The 24,500-nt window shown below is 43.5% G+C and overlaps 1 protein-coding gene across 2 annotated transcripts; it reads left to right on the top strand.

Annotated features, from left to right (window-relative positions):
- Window positions 1–1,620: 1,620 nt before the first annotated feature.
- On the top strand, window positions 1,621–24,387 carry LOC124010569 (TBC1 domain family member 9B-like). 2 transcript variants are annotated; one of them, XM_046323150.1, is made up of 22 exons: window positions 1,621–2,221; window positions 3,655–3,765; window positions 3,942–4,060; window positions 4,312–4,540; window positions 4,939–5,197; window positions 5,532–5,739; window positions 6,042–6,239; window positions 6,710–6,880; window positions 7,489–7,639; window positions 10,363–10,577; window positions 14,505–14,622; window positions 14,880–15,165; window positions 15,433–15,562; window positions 15,815–15,913; window positions 16,165–16,233; window positions 16,594–16,834; window positions 17,052–17,117; window positions 19,712–19,783; window positions 20,175–20,225; window positions 20,792–20,851; window positions 20,968–21,059; window positions 21,152–24,387. In XM_046323150.1, the coding sequence occupies exons 1-22, from the start codon at window positions 2,104–2,106 to the stop codon at window positions 21,782–21,784; spliced, it is 3,696 nt and encodes a 1,231-aa protein (XP_046179106.1). In that variant the 5' UTR covers window positions 1,621–2,103; the 3' UTR covers window positions 21,785–24,387. The 2 variants fall into 2 exon arrangements, with proteins under 2 accessions (XP_046179106.1, XP_046179107.1); XM_046323151.1 differs by lacking the exon at window positions 20,175–20,225 and having other exon boundaries at window positions 1,622–2,221.
- Window positions 24,388–24,500: the final 113 nt, after the last annotated feature.

Genomic DNA, 24,500 nt, shown 5'->3' with positions numbered 1-24,500 from the left:
CATGGGCTACTAACAGCTTACTACACAACATAAACTTAGGTTTACTTTCTTAGCTACAGTGTACATATACAGTATATATATATATATATATATATATATATATATATATATATATATATATATATATATATACAGTATGCAGCAGCATACAATACATTTTATGCTGCTGTGCTCACTTGAACAGAACAATTTTGTCATCAAAGTCTGGCATTCTCTGGATTTATGGTGCTTTCAAGAACTCAAGAAAAAACTTAGGGTGCTGTACTGCAGTGCCAGCTGTGCCATCAGAGTTCCTGGGTTCGCGCCCAGGCTCTGTCGTAACCGGCCGCGACCGGGAGGTCCGTGGGGCGACCAATTGGCCTAGCGTCATCGCGCACCAGCGACTCCTGTGGCGGGCCGGGCGCATTGAGCGCTAACCAAGGTTGCCAGGTACACGGTGCGGCTGTCTTCCGGGTTGGATGTTAACGCTGTGTTAAGAAGCATTACGGCTGGTTGGGTTGTGTATCAGAGGACGCATGACTTTCAACCTTCGTCTCTCCCGAGCCCGTACGGGAGTTGTAGAGATGAGACAAGATAGTAACTACTACAACAATTGGATACCACGAAATTGGGGAGAAAAAGGGGTAAAAATTCAAAAAAATAAAGAGTTGTTTGCATAGTCAATTTACACACAGCGCTGACACTTACCCCACCAGACATGTCCCCAGGAAATACAGACTTTGCATCGAACTCCCATCTTATATAGCGTCAAGCCTGGTTTCGAAAAACAAATTATGCAACACCTCACGGCACAACGTGACCTACTTGTTGTGTGTGTATGTACCGGCAAAACTGTTACATCGATGCTGTTGACCCAGATCACCGTTTGCCGCGAAAAGGAGGAGGTCAAAAGGGGGGTGAGTGTAACCGGTATGAAATGGCTAGCCAGTTAGCGGGGTGTGCGCTAATAGCATTTCATTCGTTGACATCACCCGATCTGAGACCTTGAAGTAGTTGTTTCCCTTGCTTTGCAAGGGCCGTGGCTTTTGTGGAGCGCTAGGTAACGATGGTGATTATTGTCAATGTGTGCAGAGGGTCCCTGGTTCGAGCCCGGGCAGTGGTGAGGAGAGGGACAGAAGCAAAACTGTTACAAACTACAAATTCCTGCAAACTGCTGCACGTTATCTTCTAGCTGACACCTTCATTACCGGTATTGTGTCCATTTAAAACATGCACAAGACAGATCACAGAATTGTCCATTTAAACAAATGTAGCCAATTTGTTCATTACTGCATTTAGCTAACATTAGATAGTTAATCCAGAAAATCCTACTTTTGCCTCAATTTGGCAGTAATCATTTGTAGTTCTTTATGATAGCCACATTATCAGCTAATTAGCATTTCAATTTGGGGGGGTAACTACAAGCGAATATATTGATTAAGGTAACCTTTTCCTAGAGCGATTTGCAGTAATCAAATGTCACTCCAGGGTATGCCTCCAAATCACAGCCCTTATTTGAAGTGTTTATGAAATCCCCTGTGGGAAAAATGAAAAGTGGAAAAACAATTGGAACCAATTCCTTGTTTGACCGCTAGGTGTTATTCATACTATTGTACTGTTGTCGCATTCAGAACAACTGGGAACTGAGCACTCGGAAATATCCAACTTCCAATCGTTCAAATCAACTGGGAACTCGGAAAATAACGACCTCAGACTGGGAAAAATGTATTTGAATGGTTATCTAACTTGGAATTCCAACAAGGGAACTCGGGCCTGTTTCTAGAGATCCGACTTTCTGACCTGAAGATCACTAACTTCCCAGTGATTTTTGAAAGCGGCATCTGTGTAGTCCTACCAGTATGTGCATTATGATTACAAAAATATTGCAGTGACAGTGACCACGTCAAGAAGCGACGCAGCGTACAGTGGGCGTGTTTCGTGCAAGTAGAAGTGGACCAGTTTCAGAAACACAACAGACAGCTGCACAGACGGACTGCCCGCGGTCATGAACTCAAAACAGCAGGCAACACGTCTGCAAAACAGGCCTGTGTAAAGTCTCTTAACGTACGCGGTGCAGCATAATATCCAAGTATAAGTGCGTAATTTGGAAAAAGGTCATTCAAAATGTGGATAACTCCGGAGGAGGTGTTGTTGGCCAACGCTCTGTGGGTGAGCGAAAGGGCGAACCCCTTTTTCATTCTCCAGCGGAGAAAGGGCCATGGAAAAGGAGGGGGCATCACTGGTAACTATGAAATTCAATAATTTGGTATAACTGTTTTCTGAAAAATATAATTTGTGTTGGCTAATGTCTTGCATTAGTAACGAGGGCTTTTGTTAGCAGGCTTGGGTGTTAGCAAGATAGCTAGCACACAGGCAAGCTGTTGTGTTGACGTGGGGAAAAGTGGCGCTAACTACTGTTAGCTATTTAACGTTAGCTTTGTTTTTTCTTCACTTACCATTCTCGCTCTTTGCTACTACTAGCTAACATAATTGATAGCTATAATGCTTGCTAAAATGGTGCTTTCGTGACATCTGGGAACTCTGGGAAAAACGAGGTCAAATCATGACGTCAGTGATCTTAATTTCGGATCTCAAAAAGATGCTCGAGTTTCCGAGTTGGAAACTAGTTTTGAAAGGTCATCCAACTCGGAATTCCAGGTCGGGAACTCGGGCCTCTTTCTTGAGCTTCGATTTTCCGACTTGGAGATCACTGACGTCATGATTCGACCTCGTTTTTTTCCGAGTTCCCAGTAGTCTTCAAGGGACCATATACTAGTTTAGCCAACCCGATACTGTGCAAGCTAGCACTGCCATATGACAAAAACATTGAACTTGGATTAGCCTCCCACTTTGAATTTGGTGCTATCATAAAACACCAGATATAGGTAACTTTAGCTATCTCCTGTAATTCAATTTAATTTTTACCTTTATTTAACCAGGCAAGTCAGTTAAGAACATATTCTTATTTTCAATGACGGCCTGGGAACAGTGGGTTAACTGCCTGTTCAGGGGCAGAACGACAGATTTGTACCTTGTCAGCTCGGGGGTTTGAACTCACAACCTTACGGTTACTAGTCCAACGCTCTAACCACTAGGCTATGGTGTGTAATGAAAAACGATTTCATATTAAATAACTATTTTTAGGCTAGGAAGCTATCTAGTCCGACACTCATAATTTAGTTAGATTTGTACTGAATTAGATCAAGTCTCATTTTAGGTGACTCCACACAAGTGGCCTTTCATTCACAAGGGTTTATGATGTTTCCCTTTGATTTAGATATCTCTCCCCCAAGTCCTTGTCTAAAAATTACTTAAATGTAAAAGCAACAGCACCACTGCAGCTGTGTTGCTGACGAGTTCTAGGAACATACGCAAGGTCTAAGACTAGCCTACGGTACACATTAACCATGTAGGAATGATTGAGGTATGTGTATGTGCGTGCACATGTGAGTTTCAATGCATGTGCTTCAACAGGTGTTGGACTTCCACACTCCCCCTAAAAAATAGATGTCAATTCAGATCTTAACCAAATAACATTTGTTTACCCAGAAAGTAGGTTAAAAGTCACACATGCAAAGTTAGGACTCCTCCAGCCAGCTACTTCATATTTTGCATGGTTGACCTGTAGTCCCCTATTGGGATTCATGCCTAAAATGCTGTGCTGTTTTACTTCAGGATTGTTGGTGGGCACCATGGACGTGGTCCTGGACTCAAGTGCCAGAGTGGCTCCCTATAGGATCCTGCACCAGACAGGGGACTCCCAGATCTTCTGGAGCATCGCTTGTGGTGGGTGCAAAACTATGCCATGACACTTCTGAATATTCTGGGATAGGCAAACTGTTTTGAAGCTAGCTTATTTAAATACAACTGTATAAAAGCATCGGGACTATATACATTCTATCCATTATGATCAGGTCTAAAGAGACCTCTTCTTGTTGTGCTGAAATACTGTGTTTTCCCAGGCTCCTCCCGGAAGGAGATCACAGGGCATTGGGAGTGGCTGGAGGCCAACCTGCTCCAGACGCTCTCCATCTTCGACAACGACGAAGACATCACCACCTTCGTTAAGGGGAAGGTCTCGGTAGGCACTGCTGCCACAAAGCATAGTTCAACCTCCTAGAATTAGAACACATTCAAATTCTATGGTCAAACCTTGGGTTAGCCAATATCTTAATTGTTTCTCCTGCGTTATGTAAGCTGCTGACTCAGTTCCTCTATTAAGAGCAGATCTATGTGTCATGGTCACATTGACCGAAATCCATGCAATCCGGAAAATGCCATTCATGCCCATTCTAAGTGGCAATCGTGTCTTCCTCCAATCTTTCTATCTAGGGCATCATCGCTGAGGAGAACAAGAGCAAAGCGGCCCAGGAGGACGAGGACTCTGGCAAGTTCCGCGAGGCCGAGCAGAAGATGAGGAAGCTGTTTGGCATGCCCGGCGAGGAGAAGCTGGTCAACTACTACTCCTGTAGCTACTGGAAGGGCCGTGTGCCCCGCCAGGGCTGGGTCTACCTCAGCGTCAACCACCTCTGCTTCTACTCCTTCCTCCTGGGGAAAGAAGGTGTGTGTGTGTGTGTGTGTGTGTGTGTGTGTGCTCGCTCACCCGACATGCTTGCATAGGATGTGTGTGCGCATGCATGTGTGTCTAAGAATGAATGAAATGGGTAGGAATCTTATGAGACTGGTTACAGAAGAAGATAATGGGGCTAAGAGAGAGTGTGTGAAAGGACAGGGAGTATTGAGTTTGTATGGGTGTAGAGGTAACCCCACTTGAATGTTGCAGCAGTAACCCCGACAAATGGAATTCTATGAAATCTACCTTCTTTCCCTTTCTGCTGTTTCTTCCTCTCTACTGTACCCCAATCTCTGCTTGCTCACTGCCCCCTTCCTTTGCTCTCTCTCTCTCCCTCTTATCCCTTTTCTCTGTCTCTCTCCCCCCCACACCGTCTCCCTTTATAGTGACCCTGGTGGTGCAGTGGACGGAAGTGACACGTCTTGAGAAGAACGCCACGCTGGTGTTTCCGGAGAGTGTGCGGGTGAGCACACGGCACACGGAACACTACTTCTCCATGTTCCTCAACATAAACGACACCTTCAAGCTCATGGAGCAGCTGGCCACCATTGCCATGCGCCAGCTGCTGGACAACGAGGGCTTCTCTGCCGACCGCACGCTGCCCAAGGCATGCAAGACGCTTAAGAACGTCTCGGCACTCAAGAGGTATGAGGTTTCAAGGTTCAAGAGAGATGAGTCGGGAATTGCCTTATTTTTCTGACCGGAATTTTTCCGAACACCTGTTTTCAATGAAATGGAGAGTTCTTCCAGGAACTTGCTTGTTCAACCTCCAGAGAACAGGGGTAGGCAATTCAGGTCCTAAAAAAGGCAGCACGGTGTGTATTGTTCTTCCTAACACACCAGATTTTGTTAATGATGGTCCTCAATTTTCTGCATCTCACTGATAAATCACCATATTTTTTTTTTCATGTGTATATATTTACTGTTTATCTACTTTTGCTAATGTACTCCTCCTCTCACTATTGGATGTCAACTTCAGGGACCTGGACGCACGGGCCAAGAACGAACGCTACCGGGCACTGTTCCGCCTGACCCCGGACGAGCGCCTGGACGGACACACAGGCTGCACGCTGTGGACGCCCTTCGCCAAGATGCACATTGTTGGCCAGCTGTTTGTCTCCAACAACTACATCTGCTTCTGCAGCCGTGAGGAGGACCTCTGTCAGCTCATCATCCCCCTCAGAGAGGTACCTACACACACAACGCAAGCACGCCCCTTTCTTTCGTTTTCGGACATCTTGCCTCTGTCTCTCTCTTTCCCAATGTCCTGCCTCCCCCTTTCTCTCATTTCCTTTCTCTCTCTGGCAATCCTTTTCACACTCACTTTCTCACTGTCCATCTTTTTTTCATGGGTGACAACATGCCCTCGTGGGATGCGCCTAATGTTCTTAGTTGTACATTAGAGTAAATAAACAAAGCACTCTTCCCCCCTCTCTCTCACCACCTCTTTCTCCCTCTTCCCCTTTTTCTCCTCACTCCCTCTCTCTAGGTGTCCATTGTGGAGAAGGCAGACAGCAGCAGCGTCTTGCCCTGCCCCGTGTCCATCAGCACCAAGAACAAGATGACCTTCCTCTTCGCCAACCTCAAAGACCGCGACTTCCTGGTCCAGCGTATCTCCGACTTCCTGCAGCGCACACCTGACAAGCTGTGGAGCGACGGCCACCCGCTTGCCCTCAGTGGCTATTCAGTGAGTCAATCAGAGGGGATGTGTGCTGTTTGGGTGGGCCCTTTGATCTGTCAGTAACACTGTCGTGAAAGAGTAGGGTTTCAAAATTCTCAGGTTTTCAAGAAATCCTGTTATGTGGATTCCAGATTTCCTGCTTATTCACTCCTGATTCTGTGAATATTCCAACTGGGAATTTGGGGAAAGTTACTGTAATTTTGCAACCCTATGAGATTGTGATCCATAATATGGCTTTTTGCCGTTTTCTGCAACGTTCTAGATGACATTAATATGATATGACCACTCATTCACAGTCATGCTTTTGCTAGAATGACTTCTTTTGAATGGATTTGTTTATTACATACTGTAAATAAAAATGTGTATTCTTTATATTCTCTCTCTCCTTACTTCTTTTTAGCATGACAGGATATCCAGCTGGTATGTTTTAGCTGATAACGCCCCTTTAAATCCACAATCTCCTCCTTCACCCCCAGGTTTCTCCCAGCCCCAGTACCACCCCACTTTCCTCCAGCCTCCCCACACCCACTGGCGCAGGAGGGGAACCGTCCCAGGGGCGCCACTACAGTCCCAGCCTGCCAACAGCCACACAGGGCCTGCTCCGCATCTACCAGAAGGACGACCCAGAGGACCACGGGCCCAAAGCTGTGAGTCCAACCCCACCCAGACTCACGTCAACGGCTTCGACTGTCTTATGCTCTTAGAATATCCTACCCATTTTTTTTATATGGTTTTTATTACTTCAGTGTGCTCTCTGTTTTTTAAGCTGAAGTGATCCTTTCTGAACAGTCTTTTATTGTCACTACCTAGAGATGTAGACCGAGTTTGATGCTTTAGAATGTAGGTTAATGTATGCCGTGTCTATGGTTCTTGTCCTATCATGGTTAACATTACACGAAAGAAAATACTATCTTAACCGAGTGTCTGTATAGGCAAGCTTGAAATTTGACACTTGAAGGCCACCATCTGTTCATCTATCTATCTAGCTCCCAAACTCAAGGATTGCAAGTCAGGCCTGGCTCACTTGGAAACAGTGCTCACTTCGCCATTCGTTGTCTTAGCTCTTTGACGTTGTTTGCTTTGCTCGTGGTACCAAAGGAGCATAAACACCATGTCCTTACAGCATTCTAGTCATTGATCACCAATGTCATTATATTGTTATAACATACCTTTCACTTGATGTCTTTTTATTTTTGGGTGGTCATACTGATATACTGACACCCCCCCTTCTCTCTCTTTCTATTCTCCTCCTCAGACCAAGGAGAAAATGAAAGAGGAGTCATGGAACATCCACTTCTTTGAGTTTGGCAGGGGGGTGTGTATGTACCGTACCTCCAAGACCAGAGAGCTGGTGCTCAACGGTATCCCTGAGAGCCTCCGAGGGGAGCTGTGGCTGCTCTTCTCAGGTAGACATTTTGTTTTCTACAATTCAATTTCTAGAATTTTCTTGGCCTATGTGTCTCCAAAGAGCACATAAGAGCTTTTGTTAGCCTACATAGATACCGTGCTTCGGTTACCAAATGCCTTAACTGTAGCATCCAAATATGCAGTCATTGCACTCAGTTTTTCTGATGGAAGTCAGGCTACATTTCTAAACTTCTGCTTTGGCTGTGTAGTCTGTGGCTGATGGCTCCAACCACAAGGCCACTCATACTCTAGCACAGATGCACTAGGTCTTAGTGTTGTTTTTGGCAGCAAGTCTGTGGGGTTTCAAACCACCAACCATAAGTAGGTGTCATTGCAGAGGAACTCTCCCCCCGTATGGTTTCTGTTCTTGTACCAGTTCTCAAAGACGCCACTAATCACCTACAGGCTAGCTTTGAGGGTACAAGTTTGGTTTAGGTGGAGCTAGCAGAAAGCCAATGGGCCTGTACCATGAATTCAACAGAATTGTAGATTGTAAAGGTGAGGTAGATCATTTACCAAATAGAAACAAATGCATTCAATAATAGCCTATAAGGTTTCTTCAAACATGGTGATTTTGAATGGCAGAGTTTGACGGTTGAATTATAGACTATATATACACAAAAGCATGTGGACACCCGTTCAAATGAAAGGATTTGGCTATTTCAGCCACACCCGTTGCTGACAGGTGTATAAAATCAAGCACACAGCCTTGCGGTCTCCATAGACAAACATTGGCAGTAGAATGGCCTTACTGAAGAGCTCAGTGACATTCAATGTGTCACTATCATAGGACTATCATTCGAAACTAGTCAGTTCATAGTGCGTAAAAATTGCCTGTCTTTGATTGCAACAAGCAATGTCAGCACAATAACTGTTTTTCGGGAGCTTCATGAAATGGGTTTCAATGGTCGAGCAGCTGCACACAAGCCTAAGATCACCATGAGCAATGACAAGCGTTGGCTGTAGTGGTGTAAAGCTCGCCGCCCATTTGAATCTGGAGCAGTGGAATCGTGTTCTGTGGAGTGGTGAATCAGGCTTCACCATCTGGCAGTTCGGCAGACGAATCTGGGTTTGGCAGATGCCAGGAGAACCATAACCAACTCTTATGTTAATAGTAGGCCAAGTCTACCTACATATTTATGAAAAAGGCTATGGCAAATAGGAATAGGTAGGTAATTTGGCGTGTAGCTCAGCTGTGAGCTGCATTGTTGTGCGCTGCCTGACTCCAGCGGTACCAGTCATGTTCAAATAGGTTAAACTAGCGTCTGTGCATTTTTTAAATATTATATACAGTACCAGTCAAGTTTGGACACACCTACTCATTCCAGGGTTTTTCTTTATCTTTACTATTTTCTACAATGTAGAATAATAGTGAAGACATCAAAACTATGAAATAACACATGGAATCATGTAGTAACCAAAAAAAAATAGATTTTATATTTGAGTTTCTTCGAAGAAGGTGTTCCCACATGTGCTGAGCACTTGCTGGCTGCTTTTCTCTGCGGTCCAACTCATCCCAAACCATCCCCATTGGGTTGCTGTTGGGTGATTGTGGAGGCCAGGTCATCTGATGCAGCACTCCCATTACTCTCCTTCTTGGTCAAATAGCTTTTTTTGTGTGTGACAATCATTTATATTACACATCACAATGTTGTTGCCATCGATGTCTTTTAAACGTAGTTGATATCCGATTATATTGTAATAACGCCCAACCCTACTTTACACCACTCCGGCCGACGCTTGACTTTGCACATGGTGATCTTAGGCTTGTGTGTGGCTGAGTCAGTTTGGAACTCTGTAGTGAATGTTGCAATTTTTACATGCTACTAGCTCCCGGACTCTGCGGTCCCGTTCTTTGAGCTTGTGTGGCCTACCACTTCACGGCTGAATCATTGTTGCTCATAGACGTTTTCACTTCACAATAGCAGCACGTACAGTTGACCGGGGCAGCTCTAGCAGGGCAGAAATTTGACCAATTGACTTGGAAAGGTGGCATCCTATGACGGTGCCACGTTGACTCACTGAGCCCCTCAGTAAGGCCATTTTACTGCCAATGTTTGTCTATGGAGATCACATGGCTGTGTGCTCGATTTTACACACCTGTCAGCAATGGGTGTGGCTGAAATAGCCAGATCCACTAATTTGTGTGTGTGTGTGGTGCACATCCACATCAGCAATCTGTTGGTTTCAAGGAAAGCACTCACTCCTACCTTGTGACTTGAAGGTAATGTGTTTCATTGTCTCTGCCATATTGACTAGGGAAGTGTTGTTATTGCAACGTCACCAAGTTGACCCCTCCCCTCCGTCATTCCTTTCTGACTCATCTGGTATCAGCTGACCAACTAGATTCCTGAGTCATGCGGCCTAGCTAAGCAAGGGTTACACAATAATGAGAGAACCTAGAAACGGAACTGCTGGATTGTGTTGCTATGTGGATGTGTTTTTGTACTTTGGCTGTTTCCTCTATGTAAAATGATAGCACTCAATGACCAGGATTGTGTCCTGCAATGATATCTGGAATGACTAGTCTGTTTTCAGGAATCTGTCGACTGTGTTTTCTAGCAAATATGTAAAGTTGGCTCATGTTTTTGTTGATACAACAAACAAACAAACAACCAGTCATACAACGGATAGAATCAAAAGGATCTAAGTGTTAGATCCTTTGCCGACTGACAAATCCATATGGATTTAACCCTTTTACTACCATCCATCTCCTCTCCAGGAGCTCAGAATGAGATGGCCACCCACCCTGGCTACTATGCTGAGCTGGTGGAGCAGGCCATGGGCCGCTGTACCCTGGCCACGGAGGAGATCGAGAGGGACCTGCACCGCTCCATGCCCGAGCACCACGCCTTCCAGAATGAGATGGGCATCGCTGCCCTCCGCAGGGTCCTCACCGCCTACGCCTGCCGCAACCCTGGCATAGGATACTGCCAGGTATGACAACTTAAAAAACAACAATTTTACTTTACTTAGGCTCGTCGCTCTCCAGGGAGCATCATTGGTCATCAATGACTCTCCATCACACTCAGTCTTGTTCCATCTTATGCCAGATCTTTTGGTGTCTGCTTCAAGCTCCCGCTGCCAGATGTTTCTTGGGTGCCCTCTCTTCTGTTTTCCTTGTGGGTTCCAGGAAAGAGCTTGCCTGGCAGTGGCGTGCCTGGGCCTTCAGTGAGGTCCTACACAGTCCCCCCCCCCGAATTAACCCACCTCTTATTACCATCATTATGATGCCATGGCTCTAGACACTATACATTTAAACGCAGTATAACCAGGCTTTGCGTCACCTTGAAATTGACATTTTTATTCAGAGAATTGCAGGGGAAGAGTACAATACAGTACAGTTCAACTAATAGGCAAGAACATAGTTGAGTGCAACAGAGTTATATTAATATTCTTCTTCTATCCATTTCTGGTCCACAAACTTTGAGCTTTAAGTCCAAAAAAAAGTCAGCATTTTCATCGTGTCCCCTAAATTAAAGTTCCTGTTTACCCAAAAACATGACACAATCAATGAGTCTTTTCAATATTTCCCTATTTCTCTTCACCTTTTCATTGTGCAGCTCTGTTGCCCTGTGCGCTTGTTCGTTGAGCTGTAGATCCACTCGGGTGTCCCCAAAAGTTTTCAAAAGCACCATTGCTTGTAAGTGCTCAGGCGTACTTTGGTGTCTCGTTGCTGCCTTGGTTAGACAACTCAAGTTTGCAAAGCCAGTGTGACTCCAAACACCAAATCGATCACTTGCAAATAATAGGCATTCCCAGCAGTACAGTTTGCAGTGCTTCTCGGGGCCTGTGAGCCATTGATAGCGCTCGTACTTGGAACTTTGAAAGTGGCGAACGAACCCCTTTCCCGCCTGTGACAGGCCTTGTAGCGTCGGCGTCGGGCAACCTATCCTTACAATGTCTAACTTTTTTTGAAAAGTTCGTCTTGAGAATGGCGTTATGATTATATCCTCGACCAGATCGATATCTTCTCCTCCTTACGCCATTGTGGGTTGAAAAAACAGCTTAGTAGTATGCAAATTAATTTGTTTATAAAATTCAGTTTCCTAGTTCTGAGGTTCTGCATAGACCTGCCCATAGGACCTGCCTCTCAATATTGGCAATCCAATCAAAAGATGTGCACGCTCTACGCCTGCTAGCTGGCTCCTGTGTAACACTGGAGCCAGCCAGCAGGCGTACAATAGCCAACTCTAAAGCTGATTGGTTGACACTAAATTTTCATTTCCATTCACTTTAAGCTACAAGCGCCCGCACTGTTGATTCTGAAGGCCTGAGGGCAGATTTTAGACCCCTGGCAACACATGATGGCTGAATATGATTGGATAAAAGATCTAACGTAAAGACCAGCCCTCCAAATCTCAACCTGGGGCTGGAAGCAGTGCAAGCAAGGGGAAAGCTATGAAAGGAAGAGTATAACTCTTACTCTGGGGAATAATTTAATACATATTTGTGGGAAAATATATATATTTTTAAAATACTTATATTCTGATGATGTTTAGGCCAGCAGAGAAGTCCTTGCTGGCCCTGAGGGCCCACCACTGTTACCTGTTGATGTTGGAAACTTGTTAGGTTCCTTTTTGTTGTTAAACGTTAAAACCAATTAACATGGTCACTGTCTGTGAGATGTCATGAGATTTCTTACACTTTGTTTTAGAGTTTGATACTTAAACCTATCTGTTATATTTAGAAACTTCTCTGGAATGCAGAAGTTGGTTCCAGAGAGTGGGCAATTGAGTTGGATGCTTTGAAGTAGTTGAAATAACTCCAATGTAATGCTATAGTGGAATTAAATTCCTGGAAATGCCATCTGAAACAGACTGACTGTTTGAGTTGACTCAAACATGAAAAGCCTCAAGCTGATAATGAGATTGGAACGAAGGCCTAGCGTCCTAAGCATTCCCTGGAAATAGTGCTTGAATTATATGGGACAGGGAAGCAGGCTTTCCATTAAAAAATGTGGCACCGGACATTTCTGTATTTATTTACAGGACATTTCAGAAATTTGCCGGACCCATATGCGTTGGGTGAGTAACCTGATTATGGCATCCACCCACGGTACTCAGAATGACAAATCACATTTAGATTATGGTAAATCATATTAACAGAACATGCAAGACGAGGATGCAACGATGTGCGGTTCTTACCAAATTTGCATGTGAACTTTGAAGATGTTTTGAATAACTGTCCACATTTACTTTTCCTCAGTCAAAAAGCCGAGTAACGAATAGCAAGATCACTAGCTAATGTCAATTTACTATCCCACGCAGGTTTACCTAATTTATTGGCCAGCTTGTCGGGAAAGAAATAGCCTATTCCAAACGAACTTTGGACTATAGATCCCAAATTCATACAACCAGTAGGCCTAGGCTACATTATTATTATCATTTAAAAAATATAAAAAATTAAGCAATGAGTCTGACGCAACAGATCAGAGCGTTTTAGCTTAAAATGTTGATAAATGATTTATTTCTTCACATTATATGCGCACAAGGCAGTAGGCTATACGCAAATGTTTCTTCCATAATGCTATTAGCGGGGGTAAAACGTTGTCAAAAAGGCACCGCACATGCTAGTGGTTTTAAGTAACAGAGATAAAAATATCAGTTTAGAAATGTTGAAAGGGGATAGATCTAATATGCAACAACTAGCATGGGCTACTATCCTAATATGATTAGGATTGTGCATTTGGCTACAGGACAATGGAAGAAAGTTCATATAAAATAATTGCATCCACTGATATGGTCAGATTTTGGCTAGGCTACTTTGAAGCAAGGTAATGCCTCGTATCGATTAAAATGTTCAGGTTCCAAGCAATTTAAGTATTTAAGTATATGTTTTGAAAAAGCATACTGCCTCCAGATCATTGCAAAGTGGTGTGTGATGCGCTGATGAAGCCTGCCTATGCATTTGCTGTTTGAGATGTTTTAGCAGCAGCTCTTGACAGATTTTCCGTTCAAAGGTTTTGTATTTGTATACTGTACATGTTTGATAAATAAGATGCATAATGAATATACTGTACAGGTGCCAATGTATTTCACTAAATTATGCAAATTAACCTATAGATGGATAAGCATGACCAGTCAAATGTATTTGTATGAACTGGTGTTTTAATTAATAGGTGAAAAGGGACAATTTTATTTATTGGCTTTTCTTTTTTTATCGGCCAAACGCCAGCTATTACCGGCTAACAGAAACCTTGCAAAGAAACTACCGTAGTCTGGTGGTCTATTCTTTACTGTAACGCTATTTCTGCCTGTTTTTGTCTCTGATTCGTCCTTCTCTTCAGTTTGTCTTGTTGTTAATTCTTAAGTGTGTCCCCCGTCTCACTCAATGGTCCATACTGTCGGGCAGACCGGTTCAGTGCATGATGTCTGATGCGAACAGACTTAGCGACAGCTTCTATCTACAAGCAGACTACCTGAACACGAACTGGACTGACCACCTGCTCTAATTCTCCGCAGCCTTCGCACACAACCACACAGACACATATATACATTCATGCTACACACACAGACACATCACAACTGCTGCTACCAGACTCTTGTTATACTGCTCAATGTATACACTTAACCCCCCTTCCCCAATACACATGTAAATATTGGACTATAAATTGTGCCTTCCTTTATTGTCCTTATGCTAAAATATTTTCTATTCTACTGACATTTACTTAGTTCGTATTATTTCTTGTTGTCGTTGACTTGTCGAGGAAAAACCTGCACGTAAGCATTTCATTGGAAGATGTATATCATGCGTATCCCGTACATACGACTAATAACTTGGAACTAGAAATTCACTAAGACAGGAAATAACATTTGTGATGCTGCAGAAGAGTACACAATGATCGATGCCTGTCCCCTCCAGGCGATGAACATTGTGACGTCGGTGCTGCTGCTGTACTGTACAGAGGAGGAGGCCTTCTGGCTGTTGGTGGCTCTTTGTGAGAGGATGCTGCCAGACTACTACAACACCAGGGTTGTGGGTGAGTGACAGCTAAGACTGACAATAGAAATACAGAGCCGCTAATTGCCATAGAAATAGAACGATTGCTGAAGGTTCTAAGGGTGATAAGAACTCAGTAGTTGATTGTGGGCTGTGGTCGATTCAGTTTTCCAATTTTCTATAAAGACTTTTCATTGCATGATTTTCAGTTTTACCTCTCTTCCTAAAATGAATTGAACCCAACCTTGATGGGTATGTTTGGATATGGATGACTTTTTAAAATTCTCCCTCCCCCAGGTGCTCTCGTTGACCAAGGCGTGTTTGAGGAGCTGACTCGTGAGTGCCTCCCCCTCCTCTACGAGCACATGCAGGAGCTGGGCGTCATCTCCACCATCTCCCTCTCCTGGTTCCTCACGCTGTTTCTCAGCGTCATGCCCTTCGACAGCGCCGTGCTCCTGGTCGACTGCTTCTTCTACGAGGGCATCAAGGTCATCTTCCAGGTGGCACTGGCCGTGCTGCACGCCAACATGGACACGCTGCTGGGCTGCTCCGACGAGGGAGAGGCCATGACCATACTCGGACGGTGAGTGGGGGGGTGAGAGAGACTGTCTGCACTAAGGGAGAGGCCATGACCATACTGGGACAGTGAGTGATGGATTTCAAGTGTTTCTTGGAATTGATACCACACATTATGTAGCCAAAATGTTTCATTGGAAGGGTAACTATACAGAAACCTTAATTGTTTTACATTTTTATTTATGAATGGTGACATTGACATTCTGGACTGATGAAGCTATAGCCATATTGCGCTGGACTGAGAATAAGTGGTTGTTCTCTCACTCTCTCTCAGGTACCTGGACAATGTTGTCAACAAGCAGACTGTGTCTCCTCCCATTCCCCACCTCCACGCCCTGTTGACCAGTGGTGATGAACCACCACCTGAGATTGACGTGTTCCAGCTCATCAAGTCATCCTATGACGTAAGACAAGTCCTCCCAGCATGACTAGGAGAGACAAATGACTTTTTCACAGAAAAATGCATTCTTAGTTCTCAAACACAACTCGCTTGTTTACTCAATCGCATTGAACAAGGAGAGATTGATGTAGATTCTACAAGTCAGTGACTTCGGGATACATTTGTAACTGACTCTATTGAACTCTATTTCAATTCTATTATACTACAATTCTATAACACCTGCCTTTTCCCTCTGTTTCTCTGTGTCCCTGAGCAGAAGTTTGGAGGTCTGCGTGCTGATGTCATCGAGCAGATGAGGTTCAAGCAGAGGTTAAAGGTTATCCAATCGCTGGAAGACACTGCCAAGAGGAGTGTGGTGAGTTCATATGTCAAAGAAGTGACTGTGATTGAAACTCTTAGTGACGTTAGTTTCTTGATCTCATTGCGTTGATGGTTGTAGTTTGATGTCGACAACTGAATTTCATAGCATTGAGATTAGTCTACATTATACTCCATTCCAACCTTCACTTAATAATGATCTATTGTCTTACTGTTCCTACTTGGTCCAATGTGCTATAGCCAGAGATTTTTCTCTGTCTTGTTGTAAAGCTGTGTGTCTGTCCACAGGTGAGGGCCATCATGACCGACTCAGCCTTTAGCATCGAGGAGCTAGAAGAACTCTATGTTCTCTTCAAGGTGAGAAATTGGCATAATTATTACTGCCCCTGTGGCTTTTACACCATTACCAAACACTGGTCAACATTTTATTCAGTAAGTTCTTTGTTAGCAATGTTCTAAACACAGGCATGGCAACTTAGTGTGGTGGGTATTAGTCATGGTTGCGGTGATGATAACAGGTCACACAGCTGTCACATGTTAGGTGTTGTGCAACCAAGTGAGCCATTATCAATAGACTGAGAACAAAAGTTGTGGCTGAGGCTGCAAACAAGTGTAAACCTGAAAGCCCTTAACAAAAGCCATCGCTATCAAGCTGTTATCTCAAGTATCAGCTAATACCACCTCTAAACTGCATCCCACTCCCCTTGCCCATGGCAGGCCAAGCACATTATGAGCTGCTACTGGGGGGCCAGTTGCACGGCGGCGGAGCGCCATGACCCCAGCCTGCCCTACCTGGAGCAGTACCGCATCGACCTGGAACAGTTCTGCCAGCTGTTCGGGGCCCTGGGCACCTGGCTGTGTGGCACTCACACCGTCACACTGGCCGCTCGCCACTTCCGCCTGTTGGACAGCAACAAGGACGGCCTCATCAACTTCAAAGAGTTTGTCACAGGCCTGAGTGAGTTGAATTAAGGAATCGCAACTTGCTGCAACTTAACTGACATGCATTACAACATTGATGTTTTCAGCTGTGGTTTTGAGAACAATTATGTGCTAGTTTGTAGAAGGATAAGTCCCCGTGCCTAATTTGACTGGTTGATTATAAGATTGTAGTTGGCATGGATCCCATCTCTGCCACCAATTGGGTAACTGACCAACCATATGTCTCCCATCAGGTGGGATGTACCATGGAGACATGACAGAGAAACTGAAGTTACTGTACAAACTTCACCTGCCGCCAGGTAAGCAGGGAAAAACAACTCTTCAGGTTCAATAACAGTCTAACCTACCTATGATAAATGTATTGCAGACATACTGCAGGATATTGACACTCACATTCTGACTTGGCTTCAGACTTTTCACTCAGAAACAACAGTTCTAGTGAATCAATAAATGCAGAAGATGTGAGCCTGCAGTCAGCCAGCCAGCAGACACACTTGTGACCCTGTGTGTGTTTGTAAAGGGACAGTATGCACATGAGAGAAGAATTGTCTCTCTCAAATCAAATTACATTTTTCACATGCGCTAAATACAACAGGTGTAGACTTTACCGTGAAATGTTTACTTACAGGCCCTTAAAACCTCTTTGGGCTAGGGGCAGTATTTTTAACATCCGGATGAAAAGCATGCTACCCAGGCCCAGAAGCTAGGATATGCATATTATTATTAGAATCGGATAGAAAACACTGAAGTTTCTAAAACTGTTTGAATAATGTCTGCGAGTACAACAACTGATTTGGTAGGCAAAAACCCGAGCACAATCCATCCAGGGAAAACATTTTTTAATAGAAATATGCTTGCCGTTCCTATGGCTTCCACTAGATGTCAACTACTAGTCTTTAGAAATTGGTTGATGTTTTTCCTTTGAGAGATTAAGTATTCCTTTCCATGTGTCACAAAGGGACTCGAGTCTTTTGGAGCGCACGACCTGGAACGCGCTTCACTTTATTTTCGTCCTGTATTGAGCAATTGAGCACAGTATTTCCCCGTCTTAAATTTTATTGATTATTTACGTTTTAGGATACATAGGTTTGGATTAGGAACGTTGTTTGAAATGTTTGGACCAAGTTTACAGGTAAGTTATTAGATACTTTGTAGTCATGTTGGGCGAGTTGGAACCTGTGTATTTCTGAATCAAACGTGCCAAATAAATTGACATTTTGGGGATAAAATGAAGGAATTTATGTTTATGGGAGATTTTGGTGTGCCGACAGAAGATCTTCAAAGGTAAATCATGAATTATATTGTTATTTCTTATTTTTGTGTAGCACCTGCCTGGTTGAAATCTGATTTTCATGTGTTTGTATGCGGGGTGCTGTCCTCAGATAATCGCATGGTCTGCTTTCGCCATAAAGCCTTTTTGAAATCTGACAATGTGGCTGTATTAACAAGAAGTTAAGATGTATTTTGATGTATAACACAATTCTTATTATGAGTATATCTGTTTTTTAAATTTGGTGCACTGCAATTTCCCTGGATGTTGTCAAATCAATCCCGTTAACGGGATCCAAGCGGAAATGGGGGTGAAGGGATTTAACCAACAATGCAGTTAAAAAAAGTGAGAGTTAAGAACAATTGAGCAGTTGGAGAAAATGTGTGTGCTTGTGGGAATGAGTGACAATGTGTATGTATTATATTTCATTAATCTGATGACTGTTATTTATCTAATTAAATAATTGTTTTGTTACCCAATTTTAAATGAATTATGTAACTATTAACTCAATAGGAATTTGGGGCACCACGAGAGCGGTTCTTTTACCATCTTCCGAATTAAACTCTAAAAGGTTACATCCAGAAACAGTCAACCTATTAATCATAACCTCATATCATATCGTCATTCTGAACAGTCGTAGCCTCCAACATCTGCAAAAGCCTAGCCTTTCTTATGATTTAGTACTACACAAATTGGTTAATTTATTTACTAGTTAACGAAACAGGTCCCTTACGGACTAACACAACATGGCAGCTTGTTACAAAAGAGAGAGAGGGACATAATACTTTGGTACATTTAGAAACTACTCTCACATTAACCATATACTTTGCACACGAACTGCCATCGTTTGGGGTAAGAAATGATGAATGTATTTACGTTTAGATGTCTTGATTCTTCCAGTGATTGTCTGGGAGGTGAGCTTCTCGCCTCTACCTCGTGTTGAGATTTTAGAGTTTGAACCACTTTACAAGTGAGCTGCAGCTACATGCTTCTCTGGCCTGATATGTTAATTCTTAACCCACTGTTTTACACAGTTCATTCAAAAGGGGTGGTTTGTGAGGCTGACACGCTCTCTGACCTCACTCAAGGGGTGGTGACTACTTGCTGTGCACAGTTTTATATAAACAATTTTGTCTTATAGTTTCTAACATTTACATCCCTCAACAAAAACACTCGTCGTATTTCATACACAACATAAGAGGATGACGACTTCGTACATGTAGTGTATATACTTCTCAAGTTACAGTATTTACTTTATAACATTTTTAATGACATCACAAAATAACACCCAAAATGACATTATTTCTCACCTCTGACCATTCCCCATGTTCTATGTTAGAAATATTGTTCCAGTATTCACTTTAGAACGTGTTACAGTTTTGGCAGGGAAAACGTCTGTGAAACAAAGGCACATTCCTTTGGTGAATTTGGAGAGGGAGATGGCTTAAAGTTCTAATCCTTGATTTACATCAGGGTGTGAACTGTCAACACCCCCGTCTGCAGGTGAGAGTGGGTCAGGCCGAAGTTATTTATTGCAATACTGATCTGACCTGTATGGATCCTCACATGGACAGTCATGACAAATACATGCTAGTGCTAACATGCTTCTTGTTTCTCTTACAGCATTGTGTCCAGAGGAGGCCGAGTCGGCACTAGAGGCTGCGCAGTTCTTCACTGACGATGACAGTCCACAGGGTACACACACATTACTGTTGACATATGCGTAGAGCATACACTCTTATACTTCTATAGGGGGAATATACACACTTGGTAACCATCTCTCATAATTTAGTTTGCTCACAATTTAAATGTGATATTTGACATTTTAGATGCTCTACTTAAGGCAATGAGTGGTTCCTACAGTCCTGCTCTGTTGCATGTGTGTGTGTGTGTGTGTGTGCGCATGGAAAATGGATTCCTACTACTTGATTTAACTGACAGTGTGTTATCATCATCCTCATGGATCTGTTTCCTCCCTCACTTACTTTCTGTCTTAATCTTTCTCTATATTGCGCTTTATTTCTCTCATTTCTGTAATAAAAGTCCCTGGTCTGCATCTCGTTTTGTTTTCTTCTCAACGCTCCAGAATCTCCCTTCCTGTCTGATCTGGACTTCCTGGTGCAGGAAGTGACCTCAGGTTTGTCTCTCTGTGACTCTGTCACAAAGACATGTTTGATCAACAAAATGTTGGCCACGCTGTCAGGCAGAATAGTCAATCTAATATTCCAATCTACAAATGTGTGAAACAATTATTTGTTTTAGTTCATAGAGGACACTCTCTAACCTGTTAATAACCTCGCCATGTGATAGCATACCAGCAGATTACACAACTTTATACAGAGTGGGTCCCCCCTCATTTCTTCTTCCTGTCCACTTGGTACAGTCCACTCGGGGCTCTCTTTCTGGTGTGATAGACATCACATCTTTCCCCTTATCTGACTTTCTGTGGTATCTGCATCTCAGAGCGTGGACTTTCCATCCCTGCCTGTTACCCTCCTAGTATCTGTGGGCTAGTTGACTTACCTCATCTTCCGTGAAGTGAATGTCTCACAAACTAATACAAACATCAACCCGCCCCCCCTCCAACCTCTGTCTAGATAGCCCACTTTACCCCCTGTCACTGTGTAGTGTGTACACTGGTGTGGATGGTCTGAGTAGTGGCTTTGTGGCCATGATGATGGTGGTGGTTGTCTTCGTCTGCAGGAGAGGAGATGAAAGAGGCTGGGGAAGCGTCGGGATGCGGAGATGCAGAGGAGAAGAAAGGTGAGCCTCACTCCGCCTATGTTAATTACCTTTCTGCAGTATTGATATTCTTCCTCTGCAGGATTCAAGCTGTATTGCTATACGTATCCAGTGTAATATTGTGATGTCTGTTTCAGAGGTGAAGGACTATAAGTATTACCTGAGGATGTGGGCCAAGGAGAAGGAGCCCAAGATTGAGACCATTAAAGATCTTCCCAGGATGAACCAGGTACACATTACTGAGAGATGACCATAACTTGACCACTCATGCACACTTGGAGAAGCCATTTCTGTGACTGATCCCCTGTGTGTCCCCTACAGGAGCAGTTCATAGAGCTGTGTAAAACCCTGTACAACATGTTCAGCGAGGACCCACTGGAGCAGGAGCTCTACCACGCCATAGCCACTGTGGCCAGCCTGCTGCTGCGCATCGGAGAGGTGGGCAAGAAGTTCACCAACAATGGTGCCAAGAAACCAACCGACACCACCTACACCCAGACTCCCACCCTTTCCGCTGAATTGCCCCAGCCCGAAAAAGAAGAGTCGAATGGGGAAAGCAGCTCAGGACAGTCCCTGGTCTGCAAGGCTTTGGCGGAGGCCCAGCTAGAAACGCCGCCCCAGCAGACGTCGGACGAAGAAGTGAAGGATGACACGTCGGTCTCGTCCTACTCCATGGTGAGCACGGGTTCGCTGCAGTGCGAGGACATCGCCGATGACACGGTCCTAATTGGCTGCGCCGGCGATCAGCAGCGGCGAGGCAGCACGCTGGACGGTGATTGGTCCATCACCTTCGAGCAGGTGCTGGCGTCGATGCTCACCGAGCCGCCCCTGGTGGACTACTTTGAGAAGAAGGGAGACATTCAGGCAAGGATGGCAACCTGTAAGATGCAAAGGGGGGTGGAGAGGCAGGTGAGCTCGTCAAGCGACCATGAGTTGGCCCAGCTCTCGACCTGAGTGGACCCATCCAGAACTCAACACTCACTGTCATTTCTCACCCGTAGGGGAAACCGATCACTGTCCAACTCGAGTTACCGTCCGGCCTTGCCTCACTCCCGTTTCACAGGGAGCTCTAGACCTGTATCTCTGTTGTGATTGTCATCATTTTACAGAACCAGATGTGTGCGTGCGTGTGTGCGTGTATAGGAAATATATCTATTGAAACAGTATTCAGTCTGTAAGCATAGTCTGCCCAATGGTTCTTACCTTGGATAAAAGCCACATAACTCTAAACATTTACAACCTATTACATCAACCCTACTACATTCAGAACCAGATTCAACCTAAGCCTGTTCCTAGACTAAAAATCACTTTCAGTAGAGGTTCTCCATGTCACATGCTTTCTAGTCCAGGACTAAGCTTAATATTTGTCTGGGAAACTTGCCCTTGAAGTCTAGTGGCTAATCCAAGGATGGGATGTTGTGCAGAGGAACATTGGTGCAGGATATCAGAGTTTTAATGTGTTAGTACTCAACTGTATTTCTGTCGCTTCTCCTAGCACACTGCGGACCACAATCTAAGCTGTGGGTAAAAGCCTTCAACTGGAAGACCTGTATGAGACATATATAGGTTTGTATCTGTGAAATCCACAGCCATCTCAAACTAAAGCAAGAAAGCCTTTTAAAATAAAAAAAAGACTGAACTAGATGTTAGATTTCAGAAACCGCTTGTTTTTGTTTTGTGTAGGTTTTTCTTAGAGAGAGCTTTGGGAGAATGTCTGCGTTTACCACTCTGTTCTCTGGCCAGTACTTGCTTCATTAGTCCCATTTCAGCAGTCGGTTATTTAAACTACCTTTGGGTGTGTAGTCTTATAGTACAACTCATGGTAACACATTGGTGTGGTTTGGGAGAGTCCTCCCTCCTTCACTAACTAACAATTAATCTGCAGCCTTCAGATATGCATGGCGCTTCGCTCATTTGGTGACTCGCCTGCCAGGACCTGTTTGGACTGTTTTTGTAATGGTAGGTTGGCATATACACAGGGATAATTGTAGTGTTGGCATTTTGGGGAGGGACCTCTGAGGCTAAAATATGCAGAGTTGGAGCATCACAACAAACAGCATTGTTTTCATTGAATGCCCTTCTTGAATTTTTGACCTGCATATCAAACAAGGCAGTATCTCTTCCCCGTAGTTCAAAGCAGACACTCAGGGGGCGCTATGTGTCATTCATCAAATGACCTCAAATATGGTTTTACCAAAAGAAATACAATAGTTTTTCCATTAGTTACTAGATCTAGCTGTGAGTCGGTTGTAACTTTGTATTCGGGCCGGAGTTAAATTGACCATCTGTAAGTGGTCAATGGTTCTTCTGTCATTTCAGAATAGCAGTAAGGAAACATTTCCTGCAAGCAAATACTATTTTAACAGATTCCCATTAAATTTCAGTCTCAAAAAACTTGCTAAAACGCAATATAATGCTTTTCCTTCAAGCCAATAGGAGTCCCAAGCTGTGAATTACTGCATATAATTTTCATATTATCTTCTATCGTTCAAAGCTTTTAAGTGTATTAGATGTTTCTTGATAAAAATATAGCCTCAAATTGGTCTCATGTTATGAAGGAATTGAGAACCGTGTTACTGTCCTCCTGAATATTCATAACCTTGTTTTAACAGAGATAAGCTTCATACACAGTATTTGACTACACACCCACATTGGTCACAAATAGATATTTTGCATTCTTCATGTCTACTTTTGTCAACAGCTATTTTTTTATGTTTGGCAAGAAAAAGTATCTTTTTGAGAATCCGTTGTCTTTTAATCCATTCACCCTCCCCCCCCTCACCTTCGGGAAGAAACCAGACAGATGAAAGCAATATTGTAGCTCCATAGGTCATATTGCTTATGCCTATCTAGTTCCTTCAGAACTTCAGATTGAGAAACACTAGAGAAGTAGGAGTTAGGGATAGTTGTACAAGGTTATAGGCCCCTCAGTTTTAGTTTCCATTGTGGTTATCCAGACTGGTCTGAGATCAGTGGAGAAATGTGCTGGCACTGCTCAATACTGCTCTCCGAACTGTTCTTCTATGACACTAAACCCAGACTTAAAAGGTTGTCTGGCTGGTCCTTTGTTCATAACTCAACAACAGTCCAGCATTGCCCAAGGAATTTGCTTGCAGCATTACATCCCAAGTTTATTGGCACTTTGTAAGATAGTTTTATACCCCAAGTTACATTTATCAGTGTTATTTGCGCTCAGCCCCAAAGTCCCAGTCAATCAAATTGTATGTAGATTATTTTATGTTGGCACACACAACCTGTCTCACTTTGTATATTCTTTGCTTTTCATCTGCATATGTTTCTTATATCTAATGAAATTGACTAATTTTACTTGATTACCTTGCAGACTACTTTCTAAATGTGAAAACAAAGAACAAGGAAGTAGTTTAGCATCTTTTGGGGATCTGGGATAGCCTATGTGGCTGTTAAATCTGTTTATCGACATATGTCATTAATGTATCCATGTAACGGATGTGTTTATTCACAAACTTGCATTTTAAATTGTATTTGATCAGTACTGTACTATATTGTGTAATAAATTAAAATACTGAATGAAATAACTTGATGGTTTTATTTAATAGGACAGGCTTACACCCTTTGGGTATATTAATAGTTTGTTTTTAGCTCTGCAGACAAGATTGACCACTCTTAATCCAATTGTACATTATACAAG

This window comes from Oncorhynchus gorbuscha, linkage group LG23 (genome assembly GCF_021184085.1).
Source record: "Oncorhynchus gorbuscha isolate QuinsamMale2020 ecotype Even-year linkage group LG23, OgorEven_v1.0, whole genome shotgun sequence".
NCBI classification, from domain to species: domain Eukaryota; kingdom Metazoa; phylum Chordata; class Actinopteri; order Salmoniformes; family Salmonidae; genus Oncorhynchus; species Oncorhynchus gorbuscha.
This window is presented reverse-complemented; position numbering and strand designations above follow the sequence as displayed.

What these genes read in the sequence shown, in the direction of transcription:
- LOC124010569 (XM_046323150.1), top strand. Translation starts at nt 2,104, where the DNA reads ATGTGGATAACTCCGGAGGAGGTGTTGTTGGCCAACGCTCTGTGGGTG. An exon ending in TCGTTAAGGGGAAGGTCTCG is followed by an intron (nt 4,061 to 4,311) that starts GTAGGCACTGCT and finishes CTTTCTATCTAG; the next exon opens with GGCATCATCGCTGAGGAGAA. An exon ending in TCATCAAGTCATCCTATGAC is followed by an intron (nt 15,563 to 15,814) that starts GTAAGACAAGTC and finishes GTCCCTGAGCAG; the next exon opens with AAGTTTGGAGGTCTGCGTGC.